Source organism: Mobula hypostoma, chromosome 25 (genome assembly GCF_963921235.1).
Source record: "Mobula hypostoma chromosome 25, sMobHyp1.1, whole genome shotgun sequence".
In the NCBI taxonomy this organism is placed as follows: Eukaryota; Metazoa; Chordata; class Chondrichthyes; order Myliobatiformes; family Myliobatidae; genus Mobula; species Mobula hypostoma.
In genome coordinates, this window is record NC_086121.1 from 19223534 (window position 1) to 19243555 (window position 20022).

At 41.6% G+C, this 20022-nt stretch overlaps 1 protein-coding gene across 2 annotated transcripts in view; it reads right to left on the reverse strand.

Moving 5' to 3' along the window:
- The window catches only part of zgc:154075 (uncharacterized protein LOC556929 homolog), a 243784-nt gene that overhangs the window by 218245 nt on the left and 5517 nt on the right, over nucleotides 1–20022 (reverse strand). Inside the window, exon 2 of one of the 2 annotated variants that reach the window (XM_063033371.1) lies at nucleotides 10059–10179. The exons of the other annotated variant lie outside the window; for it this stretch is intronic. Coding sequence (XP_062889441.1) covers nucleotides 10059–10179 — 121 coding nt within the window. The remainder of the gene's footprint in view (nucleotides 1–10058; nucleotides 10180–20022) is intronic. 2 annotated transcript variants of the gene reach the window in all.

The following is a 20022-nucleotide window of genomic DNA, read 5'->3' on the forward strand; positions in this document are numbered from 1 at the left end:
GTTTAATACCTGTATTAAAAGTAAATTAATATATTTTTATCGATAAGTAGGATTGTAAAATGGAATAAATTATGGGTTATAAAATACTTTAAAGATCATTTACTAAGCCAAAATCTGACTTCAAAAAAACCTATACCAACAATACAAATGCATGTTATAGATATGTCATGATTCTTTAATGTTGCTTGAATTATCACCATCTTGCATTGTGAACACTGTTCGGCACCCAGGAAGATTTTAATTATTCATAAAGTTTGTTTAAAATGCTATATACACTGTTTAGAGTCAGACTAAAGTGTTAAAAAATCAATATTATTTAAATGTACTTTTAAGATCTAGGTTATGTAGGCCAACAAGCTATGGTACAGAGTTTACATATCAAGCAGAGTATTAAGGGATACAAAAAGAACAATTCAATTTAAATCTAAATTAGTCACAGAATTTAATTGTCTTGGGTTTCCAATGCAAAAGGAAATAGAGTTATTCTAGTAATACCCAACATCTGTCTCATGCCATTCAAGGTAATTAGGTAAACCTATTTTAATAAAATGGAAATTATTTTTAGTGATAGTTCATCAGGAGGGTCATAATTTGAAATGGAATTCCTTCCAACAGAAATTAACTAAGTGTCAAAAGTTGGCAAAGCATTCACTACAAGTTTCTGTACCCCTAATATTTACCCTTCCATTTCTGAAGGAGCCAAATAATGTTTTTAATAGTTTCAATGGCCAAGTTACACCATTACCCTGTCTAAAAAGTCATAAGCAAGTCTAGACTGTGAGTATCAACAAGTTTTTTTTGGCTGTGATTAAACCCAAGTCTGCTCTTGCTCAATATTTACAGGCATTCACCAATTAGAGCCTGATATTAACTATTCAGCACAGATCAAGAAATAAATCCAGGACAGTTGAGACTATACATGTTAATCTGATACCAGCAGAAATCTTACCATGAGGTATTTAGTAACTTGCATCTCAGATTTATAAATCTTAAAAGTCTCCAACAATCTATAACAGGCCAAAATAAGGAAACTGAAAGTAGACCTAATATTTGCACGGATTAGAAATGGGTTCCTATGAGTAACTGGTTATTACATAAATTCATAATCCAAGAAATTACTTAAAATATGAAATTCTCCTCAGCAAATTTTCAAATCTTAATCTACAGATATATGCTACTGTTATTTGGACACTGTAGTTCTGTGTCAAATCATTCAATTCTTGGATTTGTGTAGTTTCTGCCTGTTGAGGTTCTAAAAATTCAAATGGAAAATCTAAAGTTTGCATGAGATGGGAAGTTAGTTATGTTGAGAGCAAAATAAAAGCAAAATACATGGACTGAAGATTTTGGCAATTTACAAGATCGGCATTACAAATACATAGTTCCCTGGTTTATATATTACATATTTGTTATGATTGGTTTGTATGAATTTATTAGTTAATTCTATAATTAGTAATTAAGTACATCACACCATGAATTGGTAGTAGGACTGTTGATTCCCAATGTGCTAAAATTACAAATGCAATGAAGTCACCTAGTGAAAACTGATCAAGAGTGAAATCCAACAAAGGTCAGAGAGTTGCTGTTACAATCTTCACAAATGAATGAATGGATAAAATAGGATGTACACAAAATGGATGTTCTTCGAATAAGGCTTACCAGAGTAATTTAATCAAAAATAAGTATGAGCACAGTAGGTCAATGAGCAGAGGGTAGCAGATGGTGCTCAACATAGATAGGATTACAGTTACAGTCATAAAGTAATGTAAATAAAGACTTATGTTTATGGAGTACCCTTCATGACCTCTGGATATCCTAAAAGTAGTTCACAATCAATAAGTATAATTACTGGAAAAAAAAGATCTGAGAAAAAAAAATTCCAGCGGGGTTTAGTTGTGTGTTACAACTGCTAGTTTTGTATTTTAAGTCAGGGAAAAATTACAATATTTAAATATGTGATTATTTATATTACTTAGAAACTTGATGAAACACTGCAATGTGGTCTCATTTGAGAAACAAAATTGGTTTGGACTTTATTAAATAAATGAAGAGCCAATGCTACAGAAACAACTGTTTAATTGTTCATCTGATGGTCCATATCTAGTCATATCAGGTCCGGTCTAGAAATACCTAATGAAGAATGGATGATCACTATTATTCATTCATAAAGCAAATATAACAAGATAAAATGGCCCAAGCAACACACACAAAATGCTGGAGGAACTCAGCAGGCCAGATAGCTTCTATAGAAAAGAGTAAACAAGTCCTGCTGAAGGGTCTCAGTCCAAAACATTGACTGTTTACTCTTTTTCATAGATGCTGCTTGGCCTGCTGAGTTCCTCCAGCATTTTCTGTGAGTTGCCTTGATCTCCAGCATCTGCAGATTTTCTCTTGTTTGTAAAATGTCCCAAGGTTCTTCTGAAGAATGGTAACAAATGAAATTAAACATCTTGCCTTGTTAGAAATATGTGAAGAGTGCACTGGGAGCAGTAAGCGTAAAGGAGTTGGGTAGTTACTGATCTGGTTAACAACGGATGGTGCAATCCGGGGTATATTACGATCGAGGAACGTGTTTGCAGACTGGATATTGAACTTTTTACTGTTGGACTTTCGGCCACATTCCACTGTGATACAACACTTGGCAGCACGGGAGGTCGTTCCTGCCTGTGGCCATCAAACGTGCAGCTCCTCCCGTGGAGAGTCGGACACCCTGAGCCAATAGACTGGTCCTGGACTTATATTCCACTTGGCATAGTTTGCATTTTGTTGTATGATTGTTGGGGATTTTTGTATTGCTATATTTACGCTCTATTCTTGGTTGGTGCGGCTGTAACGAAACCAAATTTCCCTCGGAGTTAATAAAGTATATCTATTTATCTATCTATCTATCTAAGAGATAAAGTAAATTATAATGAGCATTATAAAGGAAAAGAGAAAGGAGGTAGCCAAAGATTTTACAGTGAAAAATTGCAAGTTTTCAATTAAATAGCTGCCACAAGTGAAATAACCAAAATTAGGGATGATTCAGTGGTCACATTAGGAGGAGCAGAGAGATAGGGGTTGTGGGGCTGGAGGAGATTACATTGATAGGGAATAAAAATATCATGGACAATCAGACGAGAATCAGAATATTAAAATTTAGACATCATCAAACTAGAAGCCACTGTAGGTCAATGAGTTTGGGTGAGAGGTGAACAGGATGAGGTGCAGGTTAACGTCTAAACAAAAAGCTTATAGAGGATGGAAAATAGAAAACTGAGATTAGGGATTATTTAAACCTTGGGGATTACAACATAATAAAGGAGGGTTTCAACAACCTTTGAGCTGATGCAGGAACAGAATCAAATATTTTGGTGATAGAACAGGTGTTGATCAGAAGTTCACTTTGGAATTGGATATGGTTCAGCTGCAGACAACTGCCAAAGAAAAAGATAGACTCAGTGGTTAAGGCACTGAATTTACAGTGGGACCAAAAGCTGTTCTTTGGCATTGGTATTCCCAGCATTTTAGTTGAAAAAAATTCCGTTTATCCACATAGGGATGTCAGATGAGCTGTATTTCAAATTAATGCATTGGTTGAAAACAGAACACAGGAACAAGAATAGGACATTTAAGCCTTTTGATCTGTTCTGCCATTCATTATGATCATGGCTAATCATCCATCCCAAAGCCATTTTCTTGCACTGTTCACATATCCCTTGTATCATTTTTAACATCCAGAAAACTATTGATCATTGTTTTGAATGAACTCAATATCCCTCTAGAGTACAGAATTCTAAAGGTTCATGACACTGAGTGAAGAAATCTCCCTTATCTCAACTCTGAACAGCTTAACTCTTACTCTAACACAATGACCCCTAGTTCTTCCAGCCATGTTAAACAGAGCAAAGTTAAACATCCTCCTTCTGTAGACACTGTAAGAAATTTATAAGTTTCAGTGATTAAGATGAAGGCAATACATTGTATATCTTGGCTATCCAACCTGAGTTGGGCTGTAAGTGTCAACATTTTGTGGGGTTGAGGGTATATTCTGGTAAAAACATTCGGGATTGGGTTGTGTCACACTAGTTTGGCTCAGAACTTTATCAGGTCAAAATAATTTGCTTAGTGGTACCACATGACCTCTGTTTTTGATAATACCTGATGGTTAATCTCAAACAGATCAATATATTTATGGAGATGACTGGATTAATTCAAATGTAGATTGAGTTATAAATTCATAGGCACTGATTGAGTTTGGGTTGGCTGTGGATAGGTCAGAGTTTAGTTTTATATCTGAATAGGGCTGCTTATAACAGAAAAAAACTGTAGAATTTTAACATGATTTATTGCAATAGTACCAATGAAAGACAATTACAGCAAGCCACTAGTATAACTTTGGGAAATTCACTTTCTGTGTAAAAAGTACCACACAATAAAAATATTTTCTCTATTTCGATGCTCTTTATATTACCATGTCGTTCCATGTGAAAATAAAAATGAATACCAATGGTAAAAGATCGGCCAGAATTAATTTATATCAGAGACAGCTAATTATTATGAGAAACCTTGACAATGGCTAAAGTTTTGTCTTACAAAAAAGGAAAATAGTTATGGTTGTTAAGGCCAAAGTCAGAATGGTTTTATCAAGGTGAAATCTTGCCTGACAAATATATTGGAATTCTTTGAGGAAATAACAAGGAGGATAGACAAAGGAGAATCGGTGGATGTTGTGTACTTGGATTTTCAGAAGGCCTTTGACAAGTTGCTGCACATAAGGCTGCTTAACAAGATAAGTGCCCACGGTGTTACAGAAAAGATACTAGAATCGATAGAGGATTAGCTGATTGGCAGGAGGGAAAGTGTGGAAATACTTTATACTTTATTGTCGCCAAACAATAAAGGGAGCTATTTCTGGTTGGCTGCCAGTGACTAGTGGTGTTCCGCAAGTGTCAGTGTTGGCATTGCTTCTTTTTATATTTTATATTATATGTCAGTGATTTTGATGATGGAATTGCCTGCTTTTTAGGCAAGTTTGCAGATGATATGAAGACAGCTGGAGGGGCAGGTAGTGTTGAGGAACCAGGGAGGCTGCGAAAGACAGACAGATTAGGAAAATGGGGAAAGTGGCAGATGGAATAGAGTGTCAGAAAGTGTATGGTCATGCAATTTGTAGAGGAATAAGAATGTGGACTAATTTCTAAAAGGGGTGAAAATTCAAAAATCCCAGGTGCAAAGGGATTTGGAAGTCTTCATGAAGGATTCCCTAAAGGTTAACTTGCAGATTGAATCGGTAGTGAGGAAGGCAAATGCAATGTTAGCATTCATTTCGAGAGGACTAAAATATAAAAGCAAGGAGGTAATGCTGAGGCTTTATAGGCACTGGTGAGGCCTCACTTGGAGTATCGTGAGCAGTTTTGGGCCCCTTATCTAAAAGGATGTGCTAACATTGGAGAGGATTCAGATGAGGTTCTCGAGAATAATTCCCGGAATGAAAAGGTTATCGTATGAGGAGTAAATCAGAAACATGAGAAAGTCTGCAGATATTGGAAATCCAAAGCAATTTACACAAATTTCTGGAGGAACTCAGCAGATCAAGAGTAAAAAGTCAATGTTTCGGGCTGAGACCCTTCTTCAGGAGTGAGAAGGAAAAGAGAAGATGTCAGAATAAAAAGATGGGGGTTGGGGAAAGGCGAGCTGGAAGGTGATAGGTGAAGCCAGGTGGGTGGGAAAGGTCAAGGGCAGGAGAAGAAAGAATCTGATTGGAGAGGAGGGTGGACAATAGGAGAAGGGGAAGGAGGTTTGGACCCAGGGAGAAGTAAGTGAGAAGAAGTTAAAGGTCAGAGAGGGGAATAGAGGAAGAGGCAGGGAGGAATGAGTTCACCAGAAGGAGAAATCGATATTCAAGCCATCAGGTTGCAGGGTACCCATGTAATACAAGGTGTTGCTCCTCCACCCTGAGGAGGCCATGGATTGACACGTTGGAATGGGAATGGGAGTTAAAACTTATGAGGAGCGTTTGATGGTCTTGTGCCTGTACTTGCTGGAATTTAGAATAATGAGGGGGGATCTCAATGAAACCTCTTGAATATTGAAAGGCCTAGATACAGTAGATGTGGAGAGAATATTTCCTATAGTGGTGGAGTCTGGAACCAGAGAGCACAGACTCAGAATCAAGGGACATCCATTTAGAATGGAGATGAGAAGGAATTTCTTTAGGGTGAAACTGTGAAATTCATTGACACAGGCCAGAGCATTGGGTGTATTTAAGGTGGAGGTTGAGAGGTTCTTGATTAGTCTGGGTGTGAAAGGTTATGGGAAAAAGCAGGAGAATGCAGTTGAGAGGGCAAATGGATCAGCCATGATGAAATAGCGATGCAGACTCGATGGACCAAATGGCCTAATTCTACTATGTCTTATGGTCTATCATCCATCCCCTACCCTCCCTACTGTATTTTTGTCTCTCTCCTTCCTAGTTCTCATGAAAGGCCTTTGACACAAATTGTTAGCTGTTTCTCTTCCCACAGGTACACACTTGTGAGTTTACAATTTCAATTTTTATTTTAACTATTCCATGTAAATGGTGAGAGATTGCACAGCTCAATGATGCGAAACGATCTAGATTTGAAAACACATGATTCACAAATGGCCAGTATGTAGGTACAAGAACTAATTGGGAAAACGAAAAGAATATTATTGAGAGAACAGAAGATAAGGAAGTTAGGTTTCATTTATTTAAGGCCTTTATAATAGCACATCTGAACAACACTATTTGGTCTCTAAGGAAGAATGTTAATGCACTGAAAGTTATTCAGAGAATGTTTACTAGTTTAATACTGAAATGAGCAGATTGACTTATGAGGAAAGGTTTGTCAAGCGAATTCTGTTCTTGAGTTTAGAAGAATAAGAGAGGGCTTGATTTAATTGAAGGATCTTAGCAGGGATGATGTGGAGAGGAAGATTCTTTTTAAAAGAGTATAAGACGTAGAGACAGAATTAGGCTATTCAGCCCACTGAGTCTGCTACACAATTGGAACATGGCTGATTTATTTTCCCATTCGACACCATTCTCTTGCCTATCTTAAAACAAGGACCTATTGCTTTGAAAAAAAAGTTCATCCACTTAAGACAAAGATGATGCCAAAGTCTTTTCTTTCAGTGAGTCCTAGGTCTTTGGAACTCTTTTCCTTTAAGGCCAGTGGAGACTTTGCACATTCTTAAAGCAAAAGTAGACAGGTTTTTGTAAGCAAGTGACTGAAAGATAAATATACATGAAAATGCATTGAGGTTAAAATTAGATGAGAAATAATCTACTCAAGACCTGAACAATCTTGAGAGGATAAGGGCGTATTCCCACTCATAATTTACATGTAGTATAAAATGTAATCTGTTGGAAATATTCGTAGCGACTTTGGAGAGATAAAAACATTGCTTCAGCTCTATGATCTTCAATTAAAAATTGGCAAAAAAAAGAGACACTAAGTTTTAACAAACATGGCAGGAAGAATGACCACGGGTATTAAATGACAAAAGGAACTCTGTTTCGTCAGTGTGCACGTCCCAAGCTTCTGGTCCCTTTAATCTGCATGCTCACTCAGCACTATCTCTCTATTTATCGAGATACAGCGCAGAATAGGCCTTTTTGGCCCTTCATGCCACGCCACCCAGCAAACCTCTGATTTAATCCGAGCCAAATCATGGAACAATTTACAATGACCAATTAACCTACTAACCGGTATGTATTTGGACCGTGGGACGAAACTGGAGCACCGGAGGAGACCCATGCAGTCACGGGGAGAATGTACAAACTCTTTACAGGCAACAGTGGGAAACTGATCTCTATGATGTTCCAATGAATCTTACACATGTTTCAGGGACAGCAGCCAATTCTACAGCCCTTATAGTTTCAACATTGAGTTGAACTATTTCAGCTAATGATTAAAGCATTCCCATTTAAACTTCCTTTCCAATTCTGGTTCTTTTCTCATGCCATTATCACATACTGTTGAAGCACCATCATCCCATTGTTATTTAATCTCTCCTGCCTTCCACTCTTTCAGAGATCTTATATTTTCTCCCATCACTGCTGATGTGTGGGGGTGGGGGGTGGGGAATGAGGGTTTGTTAAAATAAACATAAAGACTTCTTCTCCTGAGCACAGAGACAAGATCAGAGGGCAAACACTTTAAGTAACTAGTAGAAACATTTGAGGGAATCTGAAGAAATTTCAGAGCCTGAAAGGGTGGTAGAGTTAGAAACCCTCACCACATTTAAAAAGTTGTTGGATGTGTGCATGAAGAGCTGTGACCTGCAGAGCTACAGACCTGGTCCTGGAAGGTGGAATTAGGTTAGATCTAACCAACAGGCACCACCGCAAGGGCCCGGTGGGGAAGGACCACAGTATAGGTTTCTCCACCCGTGGGAGTGGGAGGGGTTGGTGAGCGGGGAGTATACCCCTCAACAATGATATGGTAAGCTGAACTACTGGAGTGCCACGTGGGTGGCTATAAATACGGATATGTACTGACTATAATGGAAACGTATGTAAAGGATGAAAAGTTATTGAATGGTTTATTGTATATATTTATTTTTGAATAAAGTATATTTTGAAATATAAAAAAAAACAGGCACCAAGACCCAACACCTTCACATGGTGAAGGTGTTGGGGATCTGGTTCGGAGGGGCTGAGGCGTGCAACAAGAACTGGCAGGAGCGGACTGCCAAGGTGAAACAGAAACTGGGACTGTGGAGAGGGCGCTCCCTGTCGATAACGGGCAAGAACCTGGTCATCAGGTGTGAGGTGCTCTCAGGGCTGCTGTACTTGGCGCAGGTCTGGCCCGTCCCCCGCTCCTACAGCTCGGAAATCACCCGGGCTGTCTTCAGATTCGTCTGGGGATCCAAGATGAAGCGGGTGAGATGGACCGCCATGCACAAGTCCCTGGACAACGGGGGCAAGAACGTCCCCAATGTCGCCCTCACCCTGATGGCCAGCTTCGTATGTGGCTGCATCAGGTTGTGTGTAGAGCCCAGGTATGTAGGCACCAAGTACCACTATGTGCCCAGGTTCTACTTGTCGCCCTGGCTACGAAGGATGGGTCTGGCCCCACTCCCGCGCAACGCCCCAGTCAGCTGGTCGTTGCCGGCATACCTGTCCTACGTAGCAAAGTTCTTCCAGGAGAACGCCTTTGACCACAGGGCCATCAGGCAGTGGTCGGCACGTAGTGTCCTGCAGGCACTGCAGGAGAAGGACGTGATGGACACAGTGGGGTGGTTCCCTGAGCAGACTGTCCAGTTCATCTGGCAAAATGCCTCATCGCCAGATCTAACCAACAGGCACCAAGACCTCGCCTGGCTGGCGGTGAGAGGGGCCCTCCCAGTCAGAGCCCTCCTGTACGCCCGGAACGTCGTCTCCGCACCCCACTGCCCACGGGAGGACTGCAGTGAGGAGGAGTCTGTGACCCACCTCTTCGCACACTGCCAGTTCGCAAAGAGGGTGTGGAGGAGGATGGACGGACTAGTGTCACGTTTTATCCCCAGCAGCTGCGTAACAGAGGACTCTCTGATCTACGGGCTGTTCCCGGGGACGCACACAGAGACCAACATCTGGTGCTGCTGGCAGATCATCAACTTGGTGAAAGACGCTCTTTGGTCGGCCCGAAACTTGATGATCTACCAGCACACGGAGATGTCCGTGGGAGAATGCTGCCGACTGGCACATTCTCGGCTGCAGGAGTACGTGCTGAGAGACGCACTGAAACTTGGTGCAGCCACCGCAAGGGCCCGGTGGGGAAGGACCACAGTATAGGTTTCTCCACCTGTGGGAGTGGGAGGGGTCGGTGGGCGGGGAGTATACCCCTCAACAATGATATGCTAAGCTGAACTACTGGAGTGCCACGTGGGTGGCTATAAATACGGATATGTACCGAGTATAATGGAAACGTATGTAAAGGATGAAAAGTTATTGAATGGTTTATTGTATATATTTGTTTTTGAATAAAGTATATTTTGAAATTTAAAAAAACTGACAGGCTCCATCCTTTCCTTTGGGTCGGGTAAGACTCCTGGAAGAGACGGCTTACCGGCTGAGTTGTACTCGGCTCTGTGGAACTGGATGGGCCCAGACCTGCTGGAAGTGTACAATGCTATGCTTCTGGCCGGCAGTATGTCTGAGTCCATGAGGAAGGGCATCATCACCCTCATCTACAAGCAGAAGGGGGAAAGGGAGGACATTAGAAATTGGAGACCCGTCTCTCTCCTGAATGTAGATTACAAGATCCTGTCCAAGGCTATTGCCAACAGGGTCAAGTCTGCTCTAGGACAGGTGATTCACCCAGACCAAACCTGTGCCGTACCGGGCAGGAAGATCTCAGACAGCCTCGCGCTGCTGAGGGTCACCATCGCCTACATGCAGGACAGGGGGGTGAACGTCTGCCTGGTCAGCTTGGACCAGGAGAAAGCCTTCGACAGGATATCGTGCACGTACATGGCGGACGTGTTCTCCAAAATGGGATTTGGGGAGGGAATCTGGAATTGGATCAGACTGCTCTACACAGACATCTGTAGTGCAGTCCAGGTCAACGGGTGGGAAACAGACAGCTTCCCCATCAGGTCTGGAGTCAGGCAGGGCTGTCCCCTCTCCCCTGTCTTGTTTGTCTGCTGCATAGAACCCTTTGCGGAAGCCATCAGGAGGGATGAGGGCATAAGAGGGATGACGCTGCCAGGCAGTGGAGGGACCCAAGTGAAAACCTCCCTGTACATGGACGATGTCACCGTCTTCTGCTCTGATCTGAGGTCAGTTCGCAGGTTGATTGGCATCTGTGATCAGTTCGAGTTAGCGTCGGGGGCCAGGGTCTACTGCACGAAGAGTGAAGCTATGCTCTTCGGCAACTGGCCCGACCGATCCAGCGTCCCCTTCACCATCAGGTCTGACCGCGTGAGGGTGTTGGGGATCTGGTTTGGAGGGGCTGAGGCGTGCAACAAGAACTGTCAGGAGCGGACTGCCAAGGTGAAACAGAAACTGGGACTGTGGGGAGGACGCTCCCTGTCGATAACGGTCAAGAATCTGGTCATCAGGTGTGAGGTGCTCTCAGGGCTGCTGTACTTGGCGCAGGTCTGGCCCATCCCCCACTCCTACAGCTCGGAAATCACCTGAGCTGTCTTCAGATTTGTCTGGGGATCCCAGATGGAGCGGGTGAGACAGACCGTCATGCACAAGTCCCTGGACAACGGGGGCAAGAACGTCCCCAATGTCGCCCTCACCCTGATGGCCAGCTTCATATGTGGCTGCATCAGGTTGTGTGTAGAACACAGGTATGTGGGCACCAAGTACCACTATGTGCCCAGGTTCTACCTGTCGCCCTGGCTACGAAGGATGGGTCTGGCCCCACTCACGCGCAACGCCCCTGTCAGCTGGTCATTGCCGGCATACCTGTCCTACGTAGCAAAGTTCTTCCAGGAGAACGCCTTTGACCACAGGGCCATCAGGCAGTGGACGGCATGTAATGTCCTGCAGGCACTGCAGGAGAAGGATGTGATGGACACAGTGGGGTGGTTCCCTGAGCAGACCGTCCAGTTCATCTGGCAAAATGCCTCATCGCCAGATCTCACCAACAGGCACCAAGACCTCGCCTGGCTGGCAGTGAGAGGGGCTCTCCCAGTCAGAGCCCTCCTGTACGCCCGGAACATCATCTCCGCACCCCACTGCCCATGGGAGAACTGGAGTGAGGAGGAGTCTGTGACCTACCTCTTTTCACACTGTCAGTTCGCAGAGAGGGTGTGGAGGAGGATGGACGGGCTAGTGTCATGTTTCATCCCCAGCAGCTGCATGCAGGACTCTCTGATCTACGGGCTGTTCCCGGGGACGCACACGGAGACCAACATCTGGTGCTGCTGGCAGATCATCAACTCGGTGAAAGATGCTCTTTGGTCAGCCCGAAACTTGATGATCTACCAGCACACGGAGATGTCCGTGGGAGAATGCTGCCGACTGGCACATTCTCGGTTGCAGGAGTACGTGCCAAGGGACGCACTGAAAGTCGGTGCAGCCACCGCAAGGGCCCGGTGGGGAAGGACCACAGCATAGGTTTCTCCACCCGTGGGAGTGGGAGGGGTCGGGGGGCGGGGAGTATACCCCTCAACAATGATATGGTAAGCTGAACTACTGGAGTGCCACGTGGGTGGCTATAAATACGGATATGTACTGACTATAATGGAAACGTATGTAAAGGATGGAAGGTTATTGAATGGTTTATTGTATATATTTATTTTTGAATAAAGTATATTTTGAAATAAAAATACACTTTTTCCAACTAATGTGCCAAATGGCCTTCTTTGGTACTAAATATTATCTATACTTTATGATTCTTTAATATTCATTCAAGACAAGTAGATGTCACTGATTTCTGTATACTCTAGGATTTAGACTCAAATGACAAAGGAGTGAAATTGTTTTTTGATGATTCCTACCTCAAACAACCCAGTTTATTCATGTGAGATTTAACTATGGCAATGGAATTCAGCATCAAAGGGACATGATTAAGTTATTTTCTTGGAGCAAGTGGTTATTTCAATATCCTTTGCTAATATCAAGCAAAACTGATAAGTAGCAAAGACTATTCTAGGAGTTGTAAATAAAACTAAGCACTCTGCAGTTATCAGCAAACATCTCCTTTTCTGTTTTATGACACAAGAAAATTATGTCGAAGCCACCAAAAATAGTTGGGTTGATCAAGCAGCCAAAAATGGTTAGGTCTAAGATGTAGTCCTGAGGAATTTCTGTTGCAAAACCCCAGAGCTGATATGATTGGCTTCCAAAAATCACAACCAGCTTTTCTCATGCAAATTGAGAAGTCAGTTTTACTGGAGCTTCTTAATGCCTCACTTGGTCAAATGTTGTTATTATGTTCGTGTCATAAACAGCAATTCAAACCAGAACTCCAAACAAGCTACTTACATTAACACTGCAGTCACTTGATGCTAGGTTTCACCCTACAGGCAAAATAATCCCCACAACTTTTAGTTCACATATGTATTATGACTACTTTGGTAAAGGATCAAAGATCAATGCTCCCAGTAAAAGAAACTTCCACAACATTCCTGTATGTTTACAGAATCTAAACAGCAGAATAAACAGGCAGCATACACACACAGAAGTAGTAGTAATTAGGCCAATGCAAAATGAACTAGAAAAGTAATTATTCTACATCCTCCTTTCTGGAAAAGTAAAGACAGGTCAAACTATGAAATACAGAACTCAGGCCTCTGGCCTACACTTGAGCTGCTTTTTAATCTTTCTGGACTTGGTCTCTGTGTGCCACATCCATATTCTTATAAATTTGGCTTCCGGAGAAATTTGGCTGGACTATGTTTGTACAGTCCTTAACACAATAACTGCTGTCAGCATGTGAAACAAAAGAGGGAAACATTCTAAATTGCCTTATCACTTGAACAAGAAAGAACCACTAGTTTTACATAGGGCCTTTTCTTTAATATAGTAAAGTTTCTCAAAACACTTTACAGGAGCGTCATCAAGCAAAATTTGACATCGGGCAGACAGTGAAAAGTTTGGCCGATAAAGTAGACTTTAAGGAGGAAAATGAGTGGAGAACACTTTTGGCAGAAAATTCCAGAGTTCCCAGGAATATCATAACCAAGAGCACTGGGAAAGGAAAATTATGGAAGGTAGCTCAAGATTATCTCAGAATATCATCAAATTTGAAATCAGCCCAGATCCATCTTTTCTGCAAATGGAATTGACCATGTGATAACAATTTAACCAAACCTGTCCGGCTTGATCTCTTTTTAATATAGCAATCTATCAGATGCAAACTTGCTCTTATCAAGCTAAAGTGAATACCTAGCACAGCTTCTGCTATTGATCAGCTCAACCTGTAAAGTGATCATTTTACTAAACTTTGCATACGACTCATAAGATCATAAGAAATGGAAGTAGGTTGTTTACAAGACATGAATGGCTGATGTGACCTTGGTCTCAGCTGTGCTTTCCTGACTGTCGCCTAATAATGTTGACTCCCATTTAGATAAATATCTGTCTATATGGGCCTAGTCGTATACTTACTAAGTCAGCTTCCTCAGCTCTATGAGCTACAAAATTTCATTTTTCTAACCATCTAGAAAACAAACTTCCTGCTCAAATTGGGTAATCTTTTATTCACCTTAGTTTCTTACTAGTCTCTATTTTACTAAGTTTTTCCATTTCGTCTCTTCTGAATATCCTAAGTTCCCACTGAGTTACAATCCCACATTTATTAATAGCTCTCTGGTCGGCAGACTATTTTTGACAGCATCATAATAAAATACAAATCTATCTTAGAACAAGGATCACTCGATAGTGTTTGATAAAACGATTACTATCCTCCTCCATACCCAGGGTGTCTAAGCTACATCTAGAATCCCAATTGCTAGCCAACTGACTAATAAATCAAATGATACCTTCAGGTCTGTATGACTTGGGGCAACCTGGGCACGTTTTATTTTAGTGATCATATAAATGAAGTTTATAATTTGGGGGGATTGAAATACTTTACATTTCAGCCAGAGGTGTGAATGTCAAGCACTCCCAGGTCACAGAATTTTACAGCAATGGAAGCAGAATGTCCAATCCAATGTGCTTGAGACAACTTATTTAAACAATAATTAACTTAGTCTCCTTTCTCCTGGTCTCCTTTCTGCTTCCCATACTGTTTCAATCTTAGCTTTTTAAATAAGTATACTTTTACTCTAAAATGTCTGTTGTTGTTTCCTGTGGAGTATTTTATAACCTAACAATCCCAAGCCAAAAGGAAAGTCTCTCCTTACTATCCCTTTCTTAATTGATTAGATATTGTACTGCCAGATGTACATAGAATAAAACTCTGTTCCAACAATGTCTTAACCCCAAGCAAAAACACTGACTTAAACTCAGTGTGACATTCCTTACAATAACATTTTAAAGTGCGATAATCAATGCCAAGTTAGGAACAATTACGTTATATAAGCCAATGACTACTGAGAACTACGTAGAGACAAACGTTTCACATAGGATAGTCACTTGCTTATTTTCTCTCAAAGTTAGTGAATGACACCATCACAGTTATAGAGCAAAAGAGGCAAAACAGCACGGATGCTGACAATGTTGCTTCCCATGCAGTCCCAATTTTCTGCATTTGGCCCATCCCCCTTTCAGGGGTGGTACATATTCCACCCTCATATACCTATACAAGTACTTTTTAAATGATATAATTGCACCTACCTCAATCACTTCCCCGGCAGCTCCTTTCATACTCAACTGCTTCTGCCCCTCAAATCCCTTCTTAATCTTCCCCTGTCACCCTACATTTCTGCCACCTAGTTTTGGATATCCCTATCCTGGGGGAGGAATGTTACCATTCACCTTATCTATGCTCCTCATGATTTATAAACCCCTATAAAGTCACTCCTTATTGTCCAGTGAATAAAGACCTCACCTGGCCAACCTCTCCCTTTAACTCTAGTCTTGGCAACATCTTTGTAAATCTATTCTGCAATCTTTCCAATTTAACCATGTCTTTCCTATAGCAGGGTGACAAAACTACACAGTACTCCAAGTGTGGCCTCACACAACTACAATATAATGTCCCAACACCTAAACTCAATGCCCTGACTGATGAAGGCTAACATGTCTACCTTTACTGCCATTTTCAACAAACTATGCATGTACTCCTGAGTCACTCTGTTTCATCACATTCCCTAATACTCCTACCATCCACAGTATAAGTCCTATGCTGGTCGGACTTTGCAAAATGCAGCACCTCACATTTATCCATTTGCCAAACCTCGGCTCACTTCCTTAACTGATCAAGATCCCCCTTGTAATCTACAATAACCTTCTTCACTATCAACACATTCCCTAATTTTATGTCAAACTTACTGATCCCTTGCATCCAAATCATTTATATAATCATGAATAACAAGGATCCCAACACTGATCCCTCTAGCACAACACTAGTCACAAGCCTCCATTCCAAGAAACAACTTTTAAACACAACCTTTTGCTTCCTACTTTCAAGTCAATTTTGATTCCACCTAACTAGTTCTCTCTGGATTCTATGAGACCTAACTTTCCAGACCACCCTAACATGCAAGACCTTGTTAAAGGCCTTGCCAAAGTCCAAATAGACAATATTCTCTAACCTACGCTAGTCTAGCTTTTTGGTTACCGCTTCATCAGTCATAACTTTCCATGCATAAAGCCATGCTGATTCCTCCTAATCCTGGTAGCTCTTGTCTCTCCAAATTCCCTCCAATTATTTCCGCACTACTGATACAAGGCTGACTGGCCTGTGGTTCCCTAGCTTGTTCTTCCTACCCTTTTTAAACAAAATATCAACATTACCCACCTTCCATTCTTTGGGACATTCATCAGTGGCTAATGCTGAAGCAAATAAGGACTTCCACAATTTCACTTCTAATATCGCACAAAGTCCAAGGATGCACCTCAGTCAGGCCTTCAGGATTTATCCACCTTAATGTACTGTATGGCTACGAATGCTTCACCCCTGATATATGTATGCTCTCAAAAATATCTGCACTTGTTTCTCCTCTTGAGCAACCATGACTTTCTCCACAGAGGAGGAAAATTTGTTAAAAATCACACCCATCTCCTGTGGCTCATGACATAGGCAGCCCTACTGATCTCAAAAGGATCGATTTTTTTCCCGAGCCACCTCTTTATTCTTAATATAGCTATAGAACTTCTTGGGATTTTCCATAACCTTACCTGCCAGATCCATCTCATACCCAGTCTTTGCCCTTTTAAGAGTATTCTTAATCTTTTTAGAGTCATCAAGGGGTTCTCTTACACCCAATCTCCTAAATTTCCTTCTTTTTCTTGATCAGAGACTAAATATCTTTTGTCAGGCAAGGTTCTATAAACCTGACAAGTTTACCCTTTACCCTAACATGAACATACTGCTCCAGGACTCTTGATATTATATTCTTAAAAGCCTCCCAGCACTTGCTTTGTTTCTTTCCCTTCAGAAAGGCTCAGCCAGTCAACCTCTGTAAGACCTTGACTAATTCCCTCAAAATGAGCCCTGTTGCAGTTCAGTACCTATAGACCTGTCCTATCTTTTTTTCCCATCACTATCTTAAAACTAATAGAATTATGGGCACTGAAGCCAAAGTACTACCTGACTGTCACTTCAGTTACCTGCCTCGCCTTGTTCCCCAAGAGAAGGTTCAGTATTGCATCCTCCCAAGTAGACCTTTTATGTACTGACTCAGGAAACTTTCCTGGACACATTTCACAAATTCCACCCCATCCAGTGTAGTCTTAGCACTCTGTGTAGTCTTATCAAAAACAAAGCGATTAAAACCTCCCCCATTATTCTTACAGCTATGAGCAATTTCTCCACATGCCTGTTTCCCAGTTCCGCTAATTTTTGGGGAGAGGATTCTATAAAACAGCCTCCCTCTTGTTTCTAATTTCTACACATACAGCTTCACCAGATGACCCACCAAGAATGTCATTGCTAAGTACCGCTGTTAGGTCCTCCTTTATCAAAGAAGGCAATGTAACCTTCTCTTTTATTTGTACCTCTATCATGCCTGTAGCATCTGTATCCTGGAATGATGAGCTGCCAGTTCTGCCTTTCTCTCGGCCATGTTTCTGTTATGGCTATAACTTCCCAGTCACAGAGCAGTACAGCATTAATACAATCTCCTCAGCCCAATCACAGTGCCCACCTAGCTAGTCCCAATTTCCTGCATTTGGCCCATATACTTCTAAACCCCTCCCTCCCATGTTCCTATCCAAGTGCCTCTCAAATGATACTACTGTACCTGCCTTAACCACTTCCTCTGGCAGTTCATTCCATTTGCTCATTACCCACTGCATGAAGAAATTGTCCCTTAAGTCCCCTAGTTTTGGTCTCCCTACCCTAGGGAAAAGGCTATTACCATCCAACCGATTTATGCTTTTTTATAGTTTTAAACATTTCTATAAGTTTAACTCCCACCACCACTACTTTATCATTTCCTGTCAGTCGCCTTATGTACTGACACCCTTGTGCCAAGCTTCACTTTATGAACATACAATCAATCTATGTAGATAAGCTACCAAATGTATTCACCTATACAGTATTTACGGTGTTTTTTTATTATTGTGTCCTTTATCTTATTGTATTTCTTTTGTGCTGCATCGTATCCGGAGTAACAATTATTTCATTATGCTTGCATACTGGAAATGACATTACACAACCTTGAAGGTCACTCCTCATTCTCCTACATTTTAAGGAATAAAGACCGAGACTGGCCAACCTCTCCCTATAACTCAGGCCCTCTAGTCCTGGTAACATCCTCATAAACAAGGCGGCAGGGTAGCATAGTGGTTAGCACGATGCTTTACAGTACAGGTCCATCGGGTTCAGTTCCCTGTGAACGTGTGGGTTTCCTCAGGGGGCTCCAGTTTCCTCCCACAGTCCAAAGGTGTACCAGTTGGTGGGTTAATTAGTCATTGTAAATTGTCCTATGATTAGGCTGGGATTAAATCAGCGCATTGCATCGCTGGATGGTGTGGCTCAAAGGCCTGTATGGGCCTATTCTGCACTGCAGCTCAATAAATAATAAATAAATAAATCTTTCCTAAATATTTTCAGTTTAGCACATTTTTCCTATAAAAGGGTAACCAAAACTGTACCAGTACAAGTACAGCCTCACCAATGACATACAACTGCAACATAGTGTTCCAATACTAACACACAATGCCCTGATTAATGAGTGCCAAGATGCTAAGTGTCTTTTTCACTACCTGTGATGCCACTTTCAACAAACTATGTATTTGTACTCTTTATTTCCTGTTCTATTAAACTATAAATGGCGGGGTATTTGGAAGTGTAAGTCCAATAGTGGTATGACATTCCAAAATGCATTGCCTCACACTTATCTCAATTAAAATCCATTTACCACTCCCTGGCAAGTGGATACCATGGTCTGGAAACATAATGCCCTTGAATGAAAGAGCCTACAAAAAAAGTAGTGGATACAGCCCAGTTCATCATGGTGTAAAGTGCCCCCCCCCCCACCATTAAGGACATCAACATGGAGTATTGTTGCAGGAAAGCAGCATCCATCTTCAAGGCCCCTCACCATCCAGGCCATGTTCTCCTCTCGCTGCTGCCATCAGGAAGGAGGTACTGGAGCCTCAGGACCCACACTACCAGGTTGAGGAACAGTAATTACATCTTAATTATCAGGCTCTTGAACCAGAGGGGATATCTTCACTCACCCCAACTCTGAACTGTTCTCAAAATCTATCTACTCACTTTCAAGGAGTCTGAGATATTTATTGCTTATTTATTATTATTATTATTTTGTATTTATACAGTTTGTTGTCTTTTGCATATTGGTTGTTCATTTGTTGTGTGCAGTCTTTTATGGATTCTACCGTGTTTCTTTGTATTTACTGAATCTCACGGTTGTACATGGTGACATATATGTACTTTGATAATAAATTTACTTTAAACACTTTGAACTTTGGCCTGCTTCCCTAACTGATCAAGATCCCCTTGTAATTTGTGATAACCTTCTTCACTATCAACATCTCCTAATTTTTACTAATCAAGCTTTCTGTATTTGCATCCAAGTCATTTACATAAATTACAAATAACAAGGGTCCCGACATCAATGCCTATGGCGCACCACTAGTCACTGGCCTCCTCCATTCTGAGAAACAATCTCAACCACCAGCCTCAGCTTCTTACCTCAAAGCCAATTTTGAATCCACGTAACTAGCTCTCTCTGGATTCCATGGAATCTAAACTTCCAGACCAGCAAGACTTTGTTGAAGGTCTTGCTAATATCCAAGACGACAATATCCACAACCCTACCCTCATCTATCTTTTGGTTACTTCTTCAACTTTTGCTACAGTAAGCTCAACTTCCCATGCACAAAGGCATGCGGATCCTCCTAATCAAACTCCATCTATCAAAATGCTGGTAGATTCTGTCCCTTAGAATTCCTTCCAATAATTTCCCCACTGACTGACCTGTAGTTCCCTGGATTGT